At 38.2% G+C, this 22,792-nt stretch overlaps 2 protein-coding genes across 3 annotated transcripts in view; both read right to left on the bottom strand.

The window, feature by feature from the left end:
- LOC118826889 (alpha-2-macroglobulin-like) overlaps nucleotides 1–12,716 on the bottom strand; it is a 29,674-nt gene extending 16,958 nt beyond the window's left edge. For both annotated transcript variants that reach the window (XM_036597940.1, XM_036597950.1), the window contains exons 1-13: nucleotides 12,482–12,716; nucleotides 8,309–8,489; nucleotides 8,057–8,213; nucleotides 7,348–7,400; nucleotides 7,081–7,101; nucleotides 6,786–6,951; nucleotides 6,613–6,697; nucleotides 1,423–1,540; nucleotides 1,220–1,337; nucleotides 983–1,092; nucleotides 703–873; nucleotides 384–617; nucleotides 57–269 (exon numbers count right to left, since the gene is read on the bottom strand). In XM_036597940.1, coding sequence (XP_036453833.1) covers nucleotides 57–269; nucleotides 384–617; nucleotides 703–873; nucleotides 983–1,092; nucleotides 1,220–1,337; nucleotides 1,423–1,540; nucleotides 6,613–6,697; nucleotides 6,786–6,951; nucleotides 7,081–7,101; nucleotides 7,348–7,400; nucleotides 8,057–8,213; nucleotides 8,309–8,489; nucleotides 12,482–12,567 — 1,713 coding nt within the window. In that variant the 5' untranslated portion in view covers nucleotides 12,568–12,716. The remainder of the gene's footprint in view (nucleotides 1–56; nucleotides 270–383; nucleotides 618–702; nucleotides 874–982; nucleotides 1,093–1,219; nucleotides 1,338–1,422; nucleotides 1,541–6,612; nucleotides 6,698–6,785; nucleotides 6,952–7,080; nucleotides 7,102–7,347; nucleotides 7,401–8,056; nucleotides 8,214–8,308; nucleotides 8,490–12,481) is intronic.
- A 2,090-nt stretch (nucleotides 12,717–14,806) lies between these two features.
- LOC118826915 (alpha-2-macroglobulin-like) overlaps nucleotides 14,807–22,792 on the bottom strand; it is a 33,873-nt gene continuing 25,887 nt past the window's right edge. The window contains exons 25-34 of the mRNA XM_036597980.1: nucleotides 22,578–22,734; nucleotides 22,422–22,496; nucleotides 21,667–21,829; nucleotides 19,597–19,787; nucleotides 19,231–19,446; nucleotides 18,680–18,801; nucleotides 18,232–18,313; nucleotides 18,052–18,120; nucleotides 15,074–15,179; nucleotides 14,807–14,984 (exon numbers count right to left, since the gene is read on the bottom strand). Coding sequence (XP_036453873.1) covers nucleotides 14,944–14,984; nucleotides 15,074–15,179; nucleotides 18,052–18,120; nucleotides 18,232–18,313; nucleotides 18,680–18,801; nucleotides 19,231–19,446; nucleotides 19,597–19,787; nucleotides 21,667–21,829; nucleotides 22,422–22,496; nucleotides 22,578–22,734 — 1,222 coding nt within the window. The 3' untranslated portion in view covers nucleotides 14,807–14,943. The remainder of the gene's footprint in view (nucleotides 14,985–15,073; nucleotides 15,180–18,051; nucleotides 18,121–18,231; nucleotides 18,314–18,679; nucleotides 18,802–19,230; nucleotides 19,447–19,596; nucleotides 19,788–21,666; nucleotides 21,830–22,421; nucleotides 22,497–22,577; nucleotides 22,735–22,792) is intronic.

Raw genomic sequence — 22,792 nt, 5'->3', positions numbered from 1 at the left:
CAATTATCCTAAAATATAAAAACAGAGAAATAAAGATCCAAACATGTCAGCATTACCTTGTGTCTGAAGCATTTTTCAACATTAAAATTCTTGCTAGCAGCGATGACGTTCTCACTGGGCAGCACACAGTACACCAGAACCTGCACTACAGGAGCCAGATCAGCATCAACAGACAGTCTGAATGAGACTTTTCCCTCTATGAGCTTTTTGGATTCTTTCACCTCAACTTTCTCATAACCATGATGGACTATGGCTCCTTTAGACAAGACCTGCACCAAAGAACCAAACTTAGTGACACACAACAGCCAACTGTGTTTCATTTAGAACTGTCTAAATAGAGGAAATGTAAATATTCACTTTACAAAATTACTGTGTGTCCTTACTGTGTATATAATATCAGTGCTGTAATTCTCAGTAGGTTCTCCAACAATGTAGTACTTAATGTTTATGGAAATTTCAGAACCACATGGAATCGGTTCCTCTAAGCTCTCTATTGATAATTCACTGTAGACTGGACTGTAAGGTGTAGCAGGTTGGAGGAGTGGTATATTTGCATTACTGACTGTAAAGAAGGGTTTTTTGTGTCCACGGTATTGGTTGTCTGGATAGACACTTGCCTAGATGAGAATAAAACATGAATTTCCTTTAGTGAAAAACAGTGTAACAGAAACTCCCAGAAAATATTTGGTCATTATACCATACCAGTAGCGAAATCTGTGTTTTAGAGTGATCAGATGTATTAAATGAGAAGCTGGCCAATCCATTAACATCTGTAGTAAGATTTTGAAGTAGTGTTGGAGACCACCTATGACCTTCCAAAAGATAGACGTTCTTGTTAGGAATTGGTTTTCCATTGAAGGTTGACACTTTGATCTGTTGATCAGTGAAAGAACATTTGTTGTAAAATTGTTGATTTCAAGTGAGAACGACACAAACACAACAAATGAAAGTACTAAAGAAAGACTGCATGTAAAACACTCACCTTTCCCTTTAAAAGTTTGTCCCGTTTAAAGTTTTTGGGTAAATCAAGAAACTCAGCTTTACCAATTTCATAAGTGATCTTTATAGATTGAGATTTTTCCATGGAAATGTCTAGAACAAAAATAAGCATGTTACTATATACATAATAATGAAATGCACATTGTTTCTTTATAGTGATCTGCTATTAGTGTGTTTCTCCCTCAGGTATACTTTCCCTACAGTATGTGTGAAGACTCACCTGTTCCTTCCTCTGTCACCGTAACAATAGCATCAAGAGAATCTTTCAAATGTTCAAATTTAGAACTGATGAAATGCGACATGTTGAATACAGGAGAGGCACATCCATTCTCTTTCATCTACAGGAGAAAAAAACTTGGTGAGAACTGTCTCATTAGTAAGAAAAACTATTGTCATCTAATATAGTATTAGATACATACACACCTCTACAGTTTCAATCAGGCACGGTGAAATCGTGGCAAAACCCCAAACAATAAAGTGTCTAAATTTCCGGCACACTTGCACCAGAGCTTTACCAGGTACTGGCTGTCCATAAGTGTACCTTCAAAAATATACTGTTTTAAACTATGCAGAGAGAATATATACAGTACAGTATTTTTCATATCACACATAGACATTCATATACACAGCGTATATATTCAGTTAAATGATATACTTTGTTGTTGAAACATCATTCAGCATTATTTTTAGAGCAATGGTTACTGATATTACTGATATTAATCCTGATTTACTTTCATCTGTTATCCAGCCATGCAGTTACATACCTCCACTAATAGTGGGACTCCAACTAAACATGAGCAAAATAAGCTGTACAAAATACTAATTATTTACCCTTTTGATCTTTCACTCAGAATATTAGCAAAAATCTAACATTTATTTAGAGTATAATGATTAAAGAACAAAATGAAATCTTGCCATGAAATAAATATTTTAATTAAATCTATATGTGCCCCAATTGTTGGCACCCCTAAAAATGCTTAAGAGTGAAATGTAACTAAAGTAAAGTTCTGTTGATGTTTTAAAGTTCACCTGAGCAATGAGGAACACTTAAATGGTCAGCCATGACTTCACTGATGATTTCACTTGGGGATATATCTGAGATCAAACAGGCCAAATGCCCTTATTCATTGATTACTATAAGAAAGACCAGGGAAAACAGCAATGATGTGTGACAAAATGTTGTTGAGCTGCACAAATCAGGAAATGGCTACAAGAAAATAGCTAAATAGCTAAAAGATGTGAAGAATCTGCCTGGAAGCGGAAGTGAGGAGGGTGGTTCCAGCAGACAAAAATTCTCCAAAGATCACACATGGCGAAGTTCAGAAATTAGTTCGGTCTCGGCATTAGAACATCTCCAAAACTACAATCAAACACCACCGATATAAGTACAAGTTGTTGGGGGAGGGGGGGTTGCCAAACACTGCTGACCTTTCAGGGGGACTGTGTTCTGTGGTCAGGTGAGACCAAAATAGAGGTTTTCGGCAACAAACACCAGAGGTAAGTTTGGCAAAGACAAATACAGAAATACAGCCATACAGAAAAGTACCTCATCCCCACTGGGAAGTATGGTGGTGAATCTGTAATACTGTGGGGGTCTTTTTCTTACAAAGACCCTGGACAATTTATTAAGATACATGGCCTCACAGACTCCATCAAGTACCAGCAGATATTAAATCAAAACCTGACTGCCTCGACCAAGAAGCTTAAATTGGGCCACAGTTTATCCTGGCAAATTGCACTGTTAAAACACTAATGCCCATTGCAGCAGTACATCTAATGATACAGTGATGGCTGTATGTATATCTGTGACTAAAGCTTCACACATGAGTGATGAGTGAGTGCAACATTTGTAAGTAATACTACATGGCAAACCCGAGCTCTAATATTTAGGTATTTTGCTCTATATTTATTATTAATGTATAATAGGCTGTGTTTGAGAAGTATACATTTCGCTCGCTGTTGCATGCATGAAAAAGTCAGTATCTTTTACTAACTGTCATTAAAGGAAAATTCTACAGATATTTAAAAATTGCTGCATAATTAAATAAAATTAAAAGTCATTTAGAGTGGTTTGATGTGAAATGCTCTAGTCTTGCTTTATGAATTTTGCCTATAAAACATACTTTTTGAAAATCTATTCATGGTGGAGTTACATTAGGGTGTTTTAAGGCAAAATAGTCCCTCAAGAAAACATTTTTTTTTAGATTTGCCACTTTTTTTATCAACATTACAAAAATCTCACTGGTGTAAACAGAATGGCAATATTTGTGTTACAGATATTGTGACTCCTGATTCCTGTCACCAGCACTTTAAAGAAATCTGAGTCAGTAAGTTTTTCTACAATATACCATTTCACATCAAACTATACTGACTGTCCTTGTTTACAAGTCAGTGACTGAAATATACAGACATTTAGAAAAAAACTGTAATTGCTCTTTAAGGTATGTATGGATGCCTAATGAGGCATGTATGGGGGGTTGGGTTTCAACTGAGGGTGTTATCTGATGCTAAAATGTGTTAATTATCCAACATTAGTCAGGTACACTTCTAAAGAAGATGGTTCTTCAAGAGCTTTTTAGTAAACACAGCAGTTCTATATAGAACCATGAACACTCAAAGAACCATTTGCATGCTTAAAGGGTTCTTTGCATTGTGAAATTGTTTTTCAGATTGGTGGAGTATGTGTTGTATATGGTTATATGTAGCACCAAAAGAGCTCTTCTTGTAACAATAGAAAAGATTGAGGGATGTAATGATGACGACGAGTCCTATTTTTTATTGTTTTTGACACTGTAGAATTGTCTAGTTGCAGACAGTATTTCAACAGTTATAATCAGTCATAATTTTGAGATAACAGCAATTAATCAGGGAACACTTAAAAAGTAATAATAATTAGTAGTAGTAGGATACAAGATAGAGTGTGTATCATCTTGCTATAAATCGTTGTATGTCTTTAGTGTCATTCTGCAGGAAGTCACAAACAAAATTATGATTCTGAAAATACTACTAAAATACTACAACTTCTACTATTACTACTCCAACTACAACTACTACAGCTAATATTACTACAACTACTACCTCTAATACTACTGCTACTTCTAATACTAATACTACTACTGCTACTACTGCTACTGCTACTACTACTATTACTACTATTAGTACTACTACTGTTACTGCTACTACTACTTCTACTACTATCACTACTCCAACTACAGCTACTACTACTGCTACTAATACTACTACTGCTACTACTACAACCCCATGTCCAAAAAAGTTGCAAAATATAAAGAAAAACAAAAATCAATGATGTGCAAATCCTTTAAACCCAAAAATTCATTGAATGTAGTACAAAGACAACATATCAAATGTTGAAACTGAATATATGCCAATTTTAATTTGATGCCAAAAACACGGTTCAAAAAAGTTGGGACTGGGCATGTTTACCACTGTGTTTCATCACCTCTTCCTTTAACAACACTCTGTAAGTATTTGGGAACTGAGGAGACCAACTGCTGTTGTTTTGAAAGTGAAGTGTTTTCCCTTTCTTGCTTAACATAGGATTTCAGCTGCTCAAAGTTTGGGATTGCCTGTGTCGTATTTTTCATTTTATAATGTGTCAAATGTTTTCAGTGGTGACAGGTCTGGACTGCAGGCTGACCAGTTTAGTGCCCAGACTCTTTTACTACAGAGCCACGCTGTTGTAATACATGCAGAATGTGATTTGGCATTATCTTGCAGAAAAAAGCAAGGCCTTCCCTGAAAAAGACATCGTCTGGATGGAAGCATATGTTGCCAAAACATGTATATATCATTCAGCATTAATGGTGCCTTCACAGATGTGCCAGTCACCCATGCCATGTGCACTAATGCACCCCTATACCATCATGAATACTGGCTTTTAAACTGTGCACTGATAACTAGCTGAGTGGTCTTTAGCCCGGAAGACACAGTGTCCATGATTACCACAAACGATTTCAAATGTTGATTCATCAGACCACAGAACACTTTTCCACTTTTCCAGTCCATCTTAAATGAGCTCAGACCCAGAGAAGGTGGCAGCATTTCTGGGTCCTGTTTATATACGGTTTCTTCTCGGCATCGGACTTTTAACTTGTGTTTGTGGATGCAGCGCTGAACTGTTTTCATAGACCATGGTTTTCAGAAGTGTTCCTGAGCCCATGCAGTGATTTCCACTACAGAATCATGTCTGTTCTTAATGCAGTGCTGTCTGAGGGCCCAAAGATCACAGCCAGCAAATACTGGTTTTTGGTCTTGTCCCTTGCATACAGAGATATCTCTGGATGCTCTGAATCTTTTACTGTTATTATGCACTGTAGATGATGAAAAGCAAAAGTTCTTTGCTATTTTACGTTGAGAAACATTATTCTTGAATTGCTGCACTATTTGCCTGTGCAGTCTTTCACAGAGTGGTGAACCCCTCCTCATCATTACTTCTGAAAGACTCAGCCTCTCTGAGATGCTCTTTTTACACCCAATCATGTTACTGACCAGTTGCCAATTAACCACCAAGTTGTTTTTTTAGCATTACACAACTTTACCAGCCTTTTGTTGTCCCGTTGCAACTTTTTTGGAACGTGTTGTTGGCATCAAATTGAAAATGGGCATATATTTTTCAAAAAACAATAACATTTATCAATTTCAACATTTGATATGTTGTCTTTAAGGCATTTTCAATGAAATATAGGGTTTAAATGATTTGCACATCATTGCATTTAGTTATATTTACATTTTTCACAGTGTCCTAATGGAAATGGGGTAGTGCTACTACTATTACGATTACTACTACTACAATTACTACTACTACTACTACTATTACCACTACTACTATTACTATTTCTACTACTACTACTACTAATAAAAATAATAATAATGATAATGTGTATTTATATAGCACTTGTTTAAATGCCGATGGCAGCTCAAAGTGCTCTACAGACATGTGAATATCAATAACAAGTCAGTGTCACCATGCTACCTAGGAAGTCACTGATTTGAGAGATTAAAACTTTACTTTAAAGACATACTGCTGCTGCTAGAAATAAAGAGTGAGAAAATACACTGTAATTTTCTACTCTGCCTGCCAGGAATGGAGATCTAATGTACTTCTGAGTTAGCATGTCTTGTTCCTATTTAAATGTCACAGGAAAACCTGAGGCATATTTCTGCAGTTGTTTCCACTGGAAGTCAAATTTTAAGTCAAATAAATCATACTGACCACTGCCAGTGCTGCCGCCTTTGGGACAACAAATAAAGAAAGTTATTTCCTCCTCTATATTCCTGTGGTCTGACCAGCTCCTCCAAGTGAACCACTATAAAACCTTATCAGCATCCCAAACATTATTTATTTATTCATCTGGTATGTTGTCATCACATCATAAACATGTATGACATATTAAGGAAAACTGATTTTATAATGCAGCTGGAGGGTTAATGTCAGAGGGGGAACTGGACTGTATAAAGTTTGGGAACTGCTACTTTAAAGCAAAAGGCTTCACTGACACAAAGATAAATTACTAATCTGAAGAGACTAAAATAAAATACGAATTTCTTCTTTCTGTTTTATGTTTATGATTCAGTCTTGAAACCATCACTCACTTTGCACAAACCTCGATCTTCAGTTCCTCCTCACCAACACTCTGTTCTTCTGGTGTTTTCACTGTGATCTCAAATCTGGGTAAAACTAAAAGTCCAAAATGCCTTGTTATTGCATTAAACTGCACAGCTTACCTCATTATCAGTAGAAATACTAACGTAATGCTGGCACTTACCATACTTCTTCACTTTAAAGTTATGTGTGATTGACCTATCCCCAATGTTGGCCTTCACTTTATACTGGCCCTCAGGAGCCTCAGGATTCAGCTTGTGTGAAAGCTGCACTATCAGGCCTGTTGAGGACACATTTGTCCACTGACCGATCCTGTTACCTTTATTATCCTGTTTGGTTCCATCAAAGACACTTAAATTAATTTAACTGCAATGACAGTATGAAGGAAGCACTGCACATTGCTTCAGATGTTAAAAACCAGTAAGATTCAGGAAATATAATGTGCGGATCTGTCTTACCTCAAGTGTCAGTACGCTGTACTGTAAAGGAAAGTTTTAGTGTAAAGGAGAGTAAAATCATTAAACTTAGTAAAAACTAGCAGGATGTCTTCAACAAAATACAAAATGGGGCAACTTTACTAAGTGCTTATGAAAATGGCACTGTATGACGCTTATGAGAAATGAAACAGAAATGCATAAGACAGGATTTAACCAACTAAAAACACACAATCACTCTTTCTGAATTTATCGTTTGATTTAATTAAAAGTCACAAAAATACTTCTTACCTCTTGTTTAAGTGGGACAAAATTAGCATTCACTGTGACAACTCTGAAATTCACTGTGAACAGTAAATAAATATCAGACTTTAGACTGCACACTGAGTAACAAATACTTTTCCACTAAAGGAATATTCCAACATTGTTCAACCAAGTCTCTATATTAGGGTAGAGAACTCAGTTCAGTTTCAGCCCTCAGTTCTCTGCATCTGCTCCATCTGTTGAATCTGTTACATGCAGACAATAATGTCATTGTGTCTACCTGTAGAAAGGCTGCTGACATTAAATACACTTATAACAGAAGCCTTTGGGCAGTTGCTGATTTTTATCAGTAAATGTTTACTCTTTCATGAATTCTTCAGTCAAAAGTATTGTAAATCTGTATAATTTGCTATTTAAAAATGAGACAAGTTGGTCAGAGGTAGGAAATTAGTGTGTTGATGTGAGAGGAGTTTTTATAGGCTCCTGCATGATTTGTCATCAACACCAGAAACATTAGGGAAGGAGAAAATAACCGCAGCTGCTCTTTATTTTGTTGATCCAATGTTCAAAATTTGAACAAATATTCATAAGAACAGCTTCATTCCACTGTTAGAGTTTAACAGTTGTAATTTGAACTCACATTGTACAGTTACAGAGATTAGGCTGAAAGATGCTGGAATATTCAATTAATAGTGTACTGGAAAAGGTGAAACATATTGCAGAAATGATGAAGTACCTGTTTGGCCGGGGTTGTAGATTGGTTTATCAGTCTGAATGAATGTCAGTGGGTTGTAGGATTTAAACATAACTTTTCTTTTCTCTGTCATCTGAAAACTTTCACCTTTGACTTCTACTCTGATCTCCTGCACTGATTGACTCTCAACCTGTGGAGCCTATAGAGATCACATTATATGTTGAGCTATTTTTCCATTTTCAGACACATCAAATGGTAATAATAGCTGAAAAAAAAGCGCTGATTGTTTCTGACCTTAAACTGAGAGCAGAGGTGAAATTCTTCCTCCACTCTCTCCTGTAGAATTATTCTGTTCTGGCTGTCGTGAACCAAATAAATGGTCATTTGCAGAGTCTCATTAGGCTTCAGAAGACTCGTACACAGTGTAGCCTCAGATCCAGACTCTATCACTGCAGGAAACGTCACCATGAAATACCTAAAGGTAAAAAGCAGTAACTGACAATTCAGAGATTTAAAATGAAGCATTACTGAAACAGTGAGTTATATAAAAGAAATCACTGTACACAAATCAGGGCAAAACTGAGTGATCAGCTAAATGCGATTTATTATCTTATGATGTTTTTACTTAGTGTTCATCCAGCTGATATACACCAATCAGCCACAACATCACAACCACCTCCTTGTTTCTACACTTCTAGCAACAGTTTAAGCTCCACTTGCCATATAGCTGCACTTTATAGTTTTACAATTACAGACTGTAGTTTCTCTACACACTTTGTTAACCCCTTTTACCCTGTTCTTCAATAGTCGGGACTCCCACAGGACCACCACAGAGCAGGTAATATTTGGGCATTATTAGCACTGCAGTGTTAGTGTGTGTCGCGCTGATATGAGTGGATCAGACACAGCACTGCTGCACAGTTTCTGCTCTGTTGACACCATCATAACATTAGTAATAATGTTTGCAGTCTGGTTGGAGAGGAGGGGTGTGACCTTGATAGGGCCTATTCCTTCATACTGTCACACCCTGAATCAGTGACATTGGTTTAATGACCAGTGACAACCAACCACTGTATCCATTAAGAAAATCCCAATCACCGTCACTGTCTCTCCCAGGTCCCTGTCTCTTTGCCCTTCCAATCCACTGTCCAGTCCTGTGTCCCATCTCTTGTCCAGTTCCATATCCGGTCCCCTGTATTTAGTCTTTACCTTTTTCCTTTTCCTTGCCCCTCTCTCCCCCAAGTCCTGCTACGAATTTGGTTCCTTCCATTTGTGGTTCATTTTCACACCTCTGGAGCTTCGTTTCTAGTTTCAGTGTTCCTTTGTCAGGTCTTGCACTGATTTGTGTTTATATGCTGCATAGTCATAAGTCTGTCTCCTGTGTTTTCCCAGAGGTTGTTTTGCTTGCATTTTGCTCAGTGTTTTGTTATTCTACTAAATAATACCTAAACCTGTACATAAATACTGCCTCTAATGCCTCTCCTTCGTAATATTTACACTTTAAATGTTAAATGACATGGCTTGATTTATATTGTTAGTTCTTATTGTAAGGAAGTAAATTTTATTTATATAGCATATTTAAAACCATTTATGTATGGGTACACCTGTAATTATGTGCTACGGTAGAACATTTCGATAAGGTAGCGCAGCTCGTCAGAGCGCCGCCTTAGTTTTGTGTACCTTAGTGACATCAAACTGCTGACATCACATAGGCTAAGTTTATATTACAGCAATTATTAATGCTAATAAAGTTATTTCATTTAAACTTTTCAATTGTGTTTACACTCAGATTCAGGTACAGGCAGAGAATCACAGAGCAAAGCCATTTCACGGCAATGTCTAACGGAGAAATCTGTTTTTCCAACCTATGCTTCGATAATGCTCCTTATACTTTCTCCATGTTAGCTAGGTTAGCAATGTTAGCATCAAGCTAGCAGGGTTAGCTCAGCGCTATGTGAGATTTTTAGGTCAGCTCTAGTTTAAATACAGATATTTTAGCTCATAACAGACTTGTAGGTAACATTCTTTATATTATATGTCTCAGTCTTTGAGTAATGCTTCATTTAATAGTTTGAACTTGAAGTCTTTTATTGTTGTAGCGTTAGCCTGTTAGCTGGTTAGTTTTCTGCTACCTGCTCAGCCTACTCTACTAAGGTCATAACCCAGTTATAAAGAGAATATAAAGTGTAAACCAGTTAAACAGAGCCTGTTAAGAGCAAACAGTAATGCTGAGCTGGCAGTTTGTTATCTGGGCCTTTTCAAGGAGTCTTTACAACATTTACATGTTTGCCGAAGCTCTGTACTCTTTAGCTATGCCTGTAGCACTCCTGATCTTGCTGGTTTAATTTCAGCTCTTCAGTCAGTCTCTGTTGCTGCTGCTTGTCCCTCTCTCTCGCTCTGTTCCCTCTTAGTTCTTTTTAAAAGGCACACACACTGCCAGCCTCTCATTAAGGTCAGCGTGAGCACCTGAGCCGAGGACTTGCTCCTCGTGCCTCTCGTTGCCGGCACCGTTGTCCTCCTCCTCTGGCCGTCACTCATGTCCCTCGGAGCTTGGGCTTTAACTCCGACCCCCACCCACTCGCGGCTCTCTCCCCACCATCCTCGCCGGGGTTCGTCGCCACTCGATGTTCGGGCCCCAACTTCCGGCAGACTCTTGCAGCCGCCACAGGGCCCGGGGGGCAGGCGCACGCCACACCCCTACACCAAACTTTACACTTGCCACAATGCAGTCAGACAAGTACCATTCTCCTGGCAACCCCCAAACCCAGACTCATCCATCAGATTGCCAGACAGAGAAGTGTGATTCGTCACTCCAGAGAACGTCTCCACTGCTCTAGAGTCCAGTGGTGGTGCTTTACGCCACCGCATTTGACGCTTTGCATTGCGCTTGGTGATGTAAGCCTTGGATGCAGCTGCTCGGCCATGGAAACCCATTCGATGAAGCTCTCTATGCTGTTCTTGAGCTAATCTGAAGGCCACATGAAGTTCGGAGGTCTGTAGCGATTGGCTCTGCAGAAAGTTGGCGACCTCTGCACATTATGCACCTCAGCATCCGCTGACCCTGCTCTGTCATTTGACTTCGTGGCTGAGTTGCTGTCATTCCCAATCGCTTCCACTTTGTTATAATACCACTGACAGTTGACTGTGGAATATTTAGTAGCGAGGAAATTTCAAGACTGGACTTTTTCAGGTGCCATCCTATCACGGTACCATGCTGGAATTCACTGAGCTCCTGAGAGCGACCCATTCTTTCACAAATGTTTGTAGAAGCAGTCTGCATGCCTAGGTGCTTGGTTTTATACACCTGTGGCCATGGAAGTGAATGAAACACCTAAATTCAATGATTTGGATGGGTGAGTGAATACTTTTGGCAATATAGTGTATTCATGAAAAACAATGATGTTATTAAGGTAAAACATGAAATATCTTTTCTTCGTACTGTTTTGTTTAAATACAGGTCAAAGAGGATTTACATATTACTGCCTTCTGTTTTTCTTTGCATTTCACAGACAGTCCTAACTTTTTTGGAGATTTGCACATAAATTAGAAAACATAAAAGACATATAAACAACATGCACAAACAGGTGTCTTTGTATCAGTGGACATTTCAGTTTTTAGTATTAGCTAAATATAGTGATGAACTCTTACACCCTACATGACCTCCCTGTGCTCACCAGTGCAGAGAACGATCCTGAAACTGACTTTAACATCTATGCTTTAATACAGTATTATATGCATAATGGCCCAATAACATTAAAGTAGTTACATTTAATTAGGGGCTGTATGGTCAGTTTACAGCTAGTTCATGCAAGTGTCCATTTCAGTTAATCAAATGTCTAATTAAATGATGCATTCACAGGTCAGGTCCATTTATCATCTCCTCCATACAATGAGATCACTTTACAAAACTGACATAAATATAAATAATATAAACCTCATATCAAGATTGTACCTGCTTCACTGAAATGAAAGAAAAGTACTCGAATATGACCCGTCAGGAGGTTACGGCACAGATAAATGCAAAGATGACATTATATTTTTTCACTTTTGGCTTTGGAAATGAGTAGAAATCTACTGGGGTATCAGGTTCCTTTAAAAGTCTCCCCAGGCACATCATTTGGTGCTTTAAATTTAAAACATCCTCGCAGAAATTGATGGTATGCTGCTAAAAGACTGAGGGTTCAGCAGGGTGTTGGGGGATAACAACAGTTTCTAAGCAGTAGTTGGAGAGCTGAGGCAGGGCTTGGAATTGATCAATTATACACTGATAACACAAGAAGCGGAGCAGGTTTAAAGCCCCCCCCCCAAAACACAGAGCCTGTATACAAGTGCATACAGAGATGCTATGACACCGCTACCACATAAAGCACAACTATATAATCACAACATATTACAATACATATTACAATATGCAACAGATTAGGCTACTACATTTTTCACCAGCAGACATCTGTTTGGATTACTCACGGTCCTGAGGTTTGTCCGTACACAGAGAGAAAGAGGAAGCAGGCTAACAGTAGCCCTTCCCGTACGAGAAACCCACGGGCCACCATGATGATGTTTGGTCACCAACACCAGGTTCAGAAGCTTCACTGCCTTTTTAAAAGGATGTTCAGCCCACAGGAGGTTCACCTCAAACATTTGGACTCATCATCTCATTAATGATTAATCCTTTTGAGCAACACATTTTGGCTACACTGAAAACAGATCCAACTGTCCAAATCAGAAGCATTTACCCGAGGTCAGCATGGGGGGTGGGGGGAGTGACTGCATAATGAAGAAACTCACACGAAATGGCAAGAAATGGATAAGCATAAATCAGCAGCTCTGCAGAGAAAAGAAAACAAGAAAGATCTCACTTTAGCACTTAAGCTGTTTCTGAAACATTATTCTCATCTGAGTTTCTGTTATTTTCATTTAGCCCCCCAACTCCCACATTCTTAGGTAGTTATTCTGTTTTGCAGGCTGACAATGAATGTCTGAGACAGGAGCAGAAGGAAATTCAGGCCCCTCAGTTATCAGGAGCTGGTAATTCTGCTTGAGCTAATTCTAAATTTTCTGCCCCAACTACTGTACTCTCTACTCCCCATTTATGCATTTTACAGACAGAACTTTTTTGTATATACTTCACAGTATAATATTTAATTGATAAGTAAATCTCCTCCTGGAATGCCATATCCTGCAGGGTTAAGGTGTAAATCTGCTGAAGGACCTGATCTTCCGAAATCCAGGATTAATACGTACCGAGTGAACGTTCTAACTGTGTGGGCTGAAATGAACGCAGGTCATTATTTGAGTTTTTGTTGAAGAATGTCAAATTTGCCCTTTTACTCTCATTATTTACAGGAACTCTCCCTCTTAGACCTTACTTACATGAGGTCACTGACCTGTTTCATCTGTACAAACTTCAAACAAACATCTCTCTCCAGCACCATGAGTGAGCAGAGATCAACTGCCTGCTTGTAAGTGAAATAGAACTGATATTTTGTAGGCCTGCAGCATTAATGCTTCAATTCATATGACTAGGTTTCAGTTAAAAGGCTACTAAATAATGCATACTTTCAATTTCTGTTCATGATCTTGTGGATCGAGTTTATCACTGGCTGCATTTATCCTACAAAACACCAAATCATAAGATCAGATCTTAATATTAGAAGGTTTCATGTGGCAATTATCGAAAATGAGTCTGTATAGTCTTTAATGTGTGTCTCTGCAAACTAGATGACTGTAAAAAAATCATGCAAACTTACTGTAAAGCAGTAAAGTCTCACAGGTTCAGGCTTAAATAACTACATTTGAGTTATAGGTACTTTCTATTTCACAATGCAGTAAGTAAAGTTAACTCAAACACTTCAATAATTTTAAATAGTTTCAATTGAGCTGACAGTGCTCTACTTTTTCGAGTTCGGTTTACTCTTGATTTAGTTAGGTTACCTTGAATCAGCCAAAACTTTAAAACAATTACAATTACAGACTGTAGTTTCCCTCCATCTGTTTCTCTGCCCCTTTTGACCCTGTTCTTAAAGGGTCAGGCCCCCTACAGGACCACCACAGAGCAGGTATTATTTGGGTGGTGGAACATTCTCAGCACTGCAGTTACACTGATATGGTAGTGGTGGTGTGTTAGTGTGTGTTGTGCTGGTACGAGTGGATCAGACACAGAGGTGCTGCTGAAGTTGTTGAACACATCCAGCCATTAAAGAACAGTGTGAAAGGGGGCTAAGAAAGTAGGTAGAGAAACAGATGGACTACAGTCTGTAATTGTACATCTATACTGTAAGTGGAGCTGATAAAATGGACAATGAGTGTAGAAATAAGGAGTAGAAATAAGGTAGTTTCAATGTTGTGGCCGAGTGGTGTACATCCTGCATTCCACTTTTAAAGAACTGCTTCACTATTAAACTTTGTGAATTGTTTACCTGTGTGTGTGTGTGTGTGTGTGTGTGTGTGTGTGTGTGTGTGTGTGTGTGTGTGTGTGCATAACTCATTTCACAGACGTTCTAACAGAAAGAATTTCTCCTCAGAATTTCCCTCAGATAATGAGAAAATTATCACTATTCATATTATTAAAGCAAACACTGAGCATACAGTGAGCTTAAAGTTTATTTGGTTGTCTTGTTAAACACTTTTGCTACTTCTCCTCTGGTTCCAGGCCCTTGATTTGCTCTACCAAACTGTGAAATCATTGTGCACAAATTTGACCTCTGTTGTGTTTACAAGCCTTGAGTTGACTGTCACTCACCTTTTTAGGGAATGTTGAATATTTCAGCACAAAGATTACCCTTTAAACTGTTTGTGTTGCTTCAAGTTCATATTTATTTCAGTGTAAAAGGAAACAAACATCTGATTAATGTTAAAATAAAATCAGGATAAAACAAGGAACCAAGTCTTTTCTGTGTCTCGTACTGTGAAGCTGCAGATCTGAGAGCTCACACACAGGGGGAGGAGTACTCTGTCTCAGACTGGTCACCTGAATAAAAGAGGTGTTAAAATTCAGTAAACAGAAGCAATACAATCACAGTACTAGTGTAGGAATCATGTAACCCAGGGAAATCTTACTTGTTTGGTAGTAATCATAAACTTTGATCACAGCTGGTTTGAGGTTCTTGACTGGAAGCACCTGTTTAAGATGTAGCTGATAATTTATAGGAGAATTCCTTGGGACCTGTTGAACACAAACCAAAAATGCTCCATCATCTGTTGTTGTTTGGACAGTTTTTGGTCCAGTTTGTTGTAAAATTAGCCATTTTGTGTTTTTGTGTCACTGTGAATATGCAAAAAAATTTTTAATCTGCCATTATCAATGATTATGACAGATTTTTAAAGCCTAGAAGGGTCTGTGTTACAGAAATTTCCTATGACAGGACAAGATGAGATTTTTTACAAATTCATATTACAGAAGCAAATCTTACCTTAATTTAGAAATTATATCTTACAGAATCTTATTTCAAGTAAGGAAATTGTAAACTACTAAATCAATACACATACAGCTGAAATGTAAATACATACATACATACATCATCTAAACCGCTTATCCTTCTGGGTCGCGGTGGGGTGCTGGAGCCTATCCCAGCTGTCATTGGGCGGAAGGCAGGATACACCCTGGACAGGTCGCCAGTCCATCGCAGGGCAGACAGACAGACAGACATACACAGTCACAGACAGTCACACACACTCACACCTAGGGGCAATTTAGCGTGTCCAATCAGCCTGACTGCATGTTTTTGGAGTGGGAGGAAACCGGAGTAGCCGGAGGAAACCCACGCAGACACGGGGAGAACATGCAAACTCCACACAGAAATGACCCTGGTCGCCCGAACCCCGGCCATTCTTGTTGTGAGGCGACAGCGCTACCCACTGCGCCACCGTGCCGCCCCAAATGTAAATACATAATCAAACAGCTAGACAGCTACCATTACCGATACAAAAAGTATTAAAACAAAACTAAAGTGTGACAAACTAGAAGTTAGAACACTGTGACAAAGTCCCTATTCTGTTTAACTGTCTCCACTCTGCGGTTTCAGTTTCCATTTCCATGCCAAGGTTTTATCCACCTTGCATAACGTGATTCCTCCTAAAAAACAGCCACATGTTCATCTCTGTCTCCTCATTATTCACCCTCATCACTGTAATATTTTATGTTAATTTTCATGACCATTAACACACTGTGGCATGTGCCCCGAGAGGCGAACATCGACGCACCTGCATGTCCAGGATCATCATTATGCTATCGTATCGTGAACTTGTTATGCTGCCTGTCACAACTACTTAAAAATGATTAAAAATTGAAGGTAAAACAAATGTTAGGGCACTGCTGGGGTTTATCCTAAAATTAAGACCTTATTTCAGAAATGTAGTCTAGCTAGGATGTTGAACCTTGATCCAGTACTTTAGGATTTCTTAACTCGAGATAAAATTGTAAAAGATATAATTCATGAATTCTTCTGCCCAATGACAGCTGGGATAGGCTCCAGCACCCCACCGCGACCCAGAAGGATAAGCGGTTTGGATGTATGTATGTATGTATGTATGTATGTATAATTCATGAATTAAGATAAGATTTTCTTCTGTATTATGAACTTGTGAAAAATCTTAACTTTACCTGTCAGATCTTACCTTAAAACACTGATGGTTGGGGTCTAAGCGTATGTGTATTTGCCCCCAACCATCAGTGTGCAGATGTTACAGTTCAGTCCCCCTGCACGGTATGTATGAAGATTAATATATGTAATGTGTAACCAAATTTCACAAGTGCGAGTTCCACTGAGAAACTTTAAGCTGTAAGCCGTTAGCAAGTTAGCAGCAGCGGTTCAGGTGAAGCTGTCCTCTGCAGCTAACTGTGAGGCTGAATTTGAGGTGTTTGAACTGTAAGTGAAAGGCAGCTTTCGAGGTAAATAAAAAAAGAAAAAAAAATAATAAAAAAGTGATTTTTAAAATAAAAGACAAGTTGAAATTAAATGAATAAAAGATGACTTATCTCTATCCATAGCTTGCAATATATATGCACTTATGAAAAGATTCAGCACGAAACCTTACACATTTTTCTGTCGCTCTGCTCCCAACTACAAAGTCCCAATTGGAGTGGAAATATCAGAGCCAATTTTTGAGGAGCCTGGCCACTTCCTATTTCCCTTGTTATATCAAAAACAGGACTGCAAAACAGCAAAGGGCGCCCGGCAAGCGAGTCCTCAATGAATGGGGTGACTGGAGCTAAATGACTAAAAACGAAAGGTTAAAATAGTTTCTAATCATGTGCCCAGACCTTTTCTTTAATTTTAGAAAGTAGAAGGATGTAATTCACTAAAAAAGCAAAGAAAACCCAGCTGTATGTTTCTTTTTTTCTACAGCAAACAGGGTTTGGGCTTCAGGACTACTGCAGCATTACTACTACTGAGTGCTGATTGGTTGAAGAGCAAAGCAGCTCATTGGCTGTTCATGTTTACTGATGTCATTTACGTAGATGAGGTGCCATTTTAAACTTCTATAACTTGAGTTCAAAAGCATTCAGAAATATAACAGCAGTGTTAAAGTGTTTTATGCCATTCAGTGCTCAGGAAATGGTTGTATTCTTTTACATTATTAATGTTTAAACATTTATAAATTATGATTTTACTCAAATGCTCCACATTAACTCATTCATTTTGGACTCACTTGGGAGTGCCCTCTAGCGTTTGAGAAACCTGGAAGACATTTCAGAGTGGTAATTCTTCTCTCGACAAGCTCTCTGGAAATATCACCGTACACATTAGTTAGCAAATGACCTACACTACAGACTGTGCCTACCTCTGGGTGTGTATACAACACTAGGTGGAACAAACTGTAACTTGCACTAATGTTACTATCTGTTCAAAATAAATGAAAAGGCTTATGCGTCTGGGGGTTGTTGTTGCTTTTTTCATGTTGTACTGAACTCATACCAGACAGTGATGTCCAAACTGTGACGTGAACCAAACCTTGACCTCTGTTTACTGTTACACCCCTGCTGTGTATGAATGTCCACAATAACTGAGGAGTATATAACTGTGTTTATCTCTCACCTCTTTCATATACATGATAACATGGTCATCTTTGGAATCGACCCGTTCCACAAGTGGGCTGTTTTTTAGCTGAAGAAACAAAGTAATTACTTCTCTACAATGATTTATTAAACATTTGAATAGCAGATTTAAAGGAACAATTACAGTATATTTGTTTAATAATCTTCCAGGACTACTTACATCACTGGGATCTGCTGTGAATCCTGATAAGATTTTTATATCCACTATGACCATGTTAGTGCTGTTTAATTCCCCATTATATCTGTAAACAAATAAATTAATAAAACACTGTTAGCTAGTTAGTTATTCACTACATTATTGTCATATATTGTTATTACTGTTTCTACAATATAAACATTATAAGACCATATTTAGTTACTGATCAAAGAATTCTGCAGATATCAAATATAGCTCAGATGCCGGACTGCTACAGGCTGTTACTGGAGATTGGAGCTGCCTTTTAGACCTGTTTTCATGCTCAACTGAACTGTAATTATTTATTATTATAATTGTAATTATTTTGTCTTTGACTAAAAACATTTTCTTTTCATCATCTAAAGTTGTCATCCCCAGTTTCCTCATATTAAGTATAAATCATCTTTGTCTTTTAATAAAAATACACTCTTACGTGACTGTGAAGTTGATGGACAGAATGTATCCAAATGATTTGGTACAATTTCCATCAGTTTTAGCCTCGATGCTCAATGTATTGGTTTCAGTAGGTGTGGGGATATTGTAGAAAAGCGCCACCTGCATTTGAGAACAAAAAGAGATCAAATCATAAAAACAGTGAATAAACAGTGAATAAAGTGTCTCTTAACCTCTTAAATGGCCTGGGCCCACTGGCAGACCCAAAGTTTTATTATACAATTCTATAACCTAAGAATAGCTCGACAAGTTTGCATTGAGATCCCTGTAGTTACTGAATAATAAGCCTTAATATGTAATAAGCCTGAGATTTTAAGGGGTTCAAGCTGCATAATGTAGCTCATGTTTTGTACTTTTAATTAACCACAAAGAGAACTGTTACTTCACACACAACACACACAGCTATAAAATCAAAAAGTAAATATTGTAATCAGCCAGTTACACAAAACCAAGGGTGGCCAACCAGATTTCAGGGGTAGCCAGTCCCACCCTGATCCCCTCTCTTCACCACTGCATACCAGACACACTGACCTGCACAGACACACAGGTGGAGCCTTTCACTGAAATGCTGTATTTGCCAGGAACATCCTGCAGTGGCCTCTCCTGGTACAGTAACTTATTGTCCTGGTTCACATCAAAGTGGTGACTCTCTTCATCTGCTGACTGCACAGTTACTGTGCTGGAGCCATCAGAGCTGAACACTTTGGTGGAGTACAGAGCCAGAGCCTGGAGGGCCACCACTGTGTCCTGATCCAAACACAAAAACAAAAAGGAATTATACATTTACAGCTCTTTTATTATGTTATATATTTACATTTCGATGTCTATGTATTATATGACCAGAAAATGTCAAGAAAAAGAAAGAGTTGGAAAAAGGGCTGAAATTTATTTGAGTACCTGGGTGGAAGAGAAGCCTCCATAGGGATTTTGCTGCCTCACCAGCCAGCTGACAATCCTGTTAGCATAGCCTAAATCAGCAGTAGTGACTTTACTTGTAGTGAGAACAGCTAGCAGAACATAGGAACTGATTTCCACTGACAGGGAGTCAGAGTCATCTGATGCAGACTGAGACCAGTGAAGGTGACCATCTGTATATAACGATATGAGATATAACTCAAATAAGCTTAATCTAGAGATAATAAAAGATGAACCATAACCCTGTGAGATCAAGACCAGACTACTATAGTGACAATGAGTGTGTTTACATGCACACAAATAATATGATCATTATCGGATTCAAGTGGTCGTATAAAAAACATACTCTGATTTCTTAGATCAGATTAAGGCTGAAAAAATCCACTAAAGAAATTTGGGTCCCACTTTATATTAAGTGTCTCTAATAACTGTGTAGATACACATGAATAACATATGCAACAACACTGTAACTACTGATGATTTGATTAATGTTACAGATGGATTACAGAAGCACAGCCTATGTAATTACACATGTTATCAACTTCAGTTTTGCCTGACAAGTGTATCTTTTACTTAGGAACTTCCCTGTAGTGTAGTGTCAAAGTTCCATTCTAAAATAAGTGGACAGTTTGTGTAGTTGTTATGTAGGTACTGTGTGATAATGGAGTGGTAATATAGACATTGCTTTGGGGGTCATCTGCTGTACTGTCACATACAGAATGGTATAAAGCTGAAACTGGATACAATGTCACAGCATTAGCAACATAAATGCTAGCTAAATGTTAGGAAAGCAGATACAGTGTAAGTGATGTCTTAATATAAGTTATCACACAATTCCTTTCACTGCTGGGAGGTTGGGGGGGGGGTAAACTTCTAAAATCGCTGTTCCAGTCTGATTACAAATGTAATTAGATTTGTGTTATTACCCTTGTGCAATTACGTGAGAGAGAACAGGCTGTTACAACTATTAAGATACACTTGTGTAATTACATAAGGTGTATGTCTGTAATCCATCTGTAACAATGACTAATGCATTAGTAATTATATTGTCGTTGCAGATGTTGTTCACATGTAACTATACAGTTATTAGAGACACTTAATATAAAGTGGGACCGAAATTTGGATTTTATCTCAATAGTCTGTTTTTTCAGTGGATGTAAACCCTTACTTAATTTCAATTTTCTTAAGCTGTGCATGTGCGTAAACTGAGGGAAGAGCTTTCCCCACACAGAAACAAAAGCAATGGCAACAAAACACATTTGGAGTCAAGAATTGAAATATTGCTCATATTCTAACTGAATTGTATTCATAAGTAAAACGACTCCATATTTAAAAAAAATTTACATCATGTCCTTCTTCTGTGAGTAATGTTTTAGTCAAGACCTAAAAGTGAGTCTGAGTCAAGACTGAGATCTGAACATATCAAGATCTAGTCAAGATCAAGACAAGACTGAGACCACATTAAGATTTTCTTCAGCCTCATACTGAGCTCTCTGTAACTGCCAAATTCATCTTACGGGGTGAGTCTGAAAAAGACGATATGTTAAATCTTGTGGACCACTGAAGATTTTGTGGTTGCTTGTGTGGGCCACAAGTTGCAAAAGTTTAGGAATCTCTGATACAGAGAAAGTTTTATTGTGTTCAAAGACAATGTTCATATTTAATAGTCATAGAAAAAAGTTCTAGTTTCTAGTTATCTCAGACAGAGGCATCATACTCTGAACAACAATTTCTGAGTCTACCTTCCCCCAAGACTGAGACAAGACTGAGTCCAAATGTAGAAACCGAGACAAGACCGAGACCGTTAGGTTATGGTCTCAAGACTGAGATCGGACTCGAGTACTACAACACTGTCTGTGAGTTTATTGCTGGGACGCAAAGCAGAAATGTGATTATTGCCTGATTCACAGAGTTTTCCTATTATCTGATTACCCAAATGCATTTAAACATGTCAAACGAATTACTGACAAAATCTGACTTTCTGCAGTTATCGGATTAAGTGCATGTGAACACATTCAGTTACTCAATGACATTCTTCTCATCATTTCATACCTCCTGAAATGGCAACACTATCCAACTTCTTCAGCAGCTGCTCTCGAACATCATGCTCTCCAGCCAGACTGAAAGTGTAGGCCAGCAGTGCAGTGGCGTAGGTGTTTGTCAGGTTGCCAATAGAGGACTTTAGACATGATAATCCTTTACTCACAACAGGATCCTACAATCAAAATGTAAATTAGAGTGTTGAAGAAAACACAATGGTTTTGAAAGTCATTCCTTGGCTCAGATGTTAAGACACAATAATAGAATAAGACACAATAATAGAGGAAAAATACCTCCCAACTTTGTAATTCATTTGGACCCTTTAAAGAATGTTCTGATTTATGGACCCATGTGTGCTCTGGTGTTGGGGACTAGCTAAGTATCTTCATCAATTAGAAATCAAAATGTCAAGCACTCCGGCGATTTTTCTGCAATTTATTTACTGGAAAGGTCATAGAGATCCCTCCTTTTGTCCACTTCCGTGGCAGAGATGCATTAAAAATAGAAATGGGGAGGCTGTCAAAGACACCACCACATCATACTCTCCCACTTGCAGCTGGGGTAAACAGCTTTATTGATTATATTGGGAGTGTTTTGGTTTTATTGTTGTCACTTCCGTTGCTCGCTTTGAGGACAAGGGTAAAGATGATTGTAGAGTAAGCATCACATTGAACTAATAATTATGATGCTTTTAGTCTGTCCTCCATACAAAAATTAATCCTGTGCATGTAAGGTCATAATTTACACAGGCTGGTCAGTGTCCTCACCTTCATTTTGTGGCCTAATTCAAGCAACGATGCAGTGATGTAAGCAGTCATGGTGACATCATCATTTACACCACCCTGTAATACATTAGAACATTACTCAAAACAGTTCATTTTATTTACTGGGTATCTTAAAAAACCTAATTTCCAAAAACTCACCTTCATTCTGTTGTTGAACAGTCGTCCTTGTCTTATAAAACAGCCGTCTGGTCTCTGATTACTTATCAGCCATGTCTTTGTAGTCTCAATGTTTTGTGGATCAATAAAGATGTAACGCTGTGCTTTGCCAAAAGTTCTCAGGACAAAAGCAGTTAACCTAGTGGTAAAGATAGATCTGTGTTGATATTCATAATATCTTTGTGTACATAATTAAC

Source organism: Colossoma macropomum, unplaced genomic scaffold (assembly GCF_904425465.1).
Source record: "Colossoma macropomum unplaced genomic scaffold, Colossoma_macropomum, whole genome shotgun sequence".
In the NCBI taxonomy this organism is placed as follows: Eukaryota; Metazoa; Chordata; class Actinopteri; order Characiformes; family Serrasalmidae; genus Colossoma; species Colossoma macropomum.
This window is presented reverse-complemented; position numbering and strand designations above follow the sequence as displayed.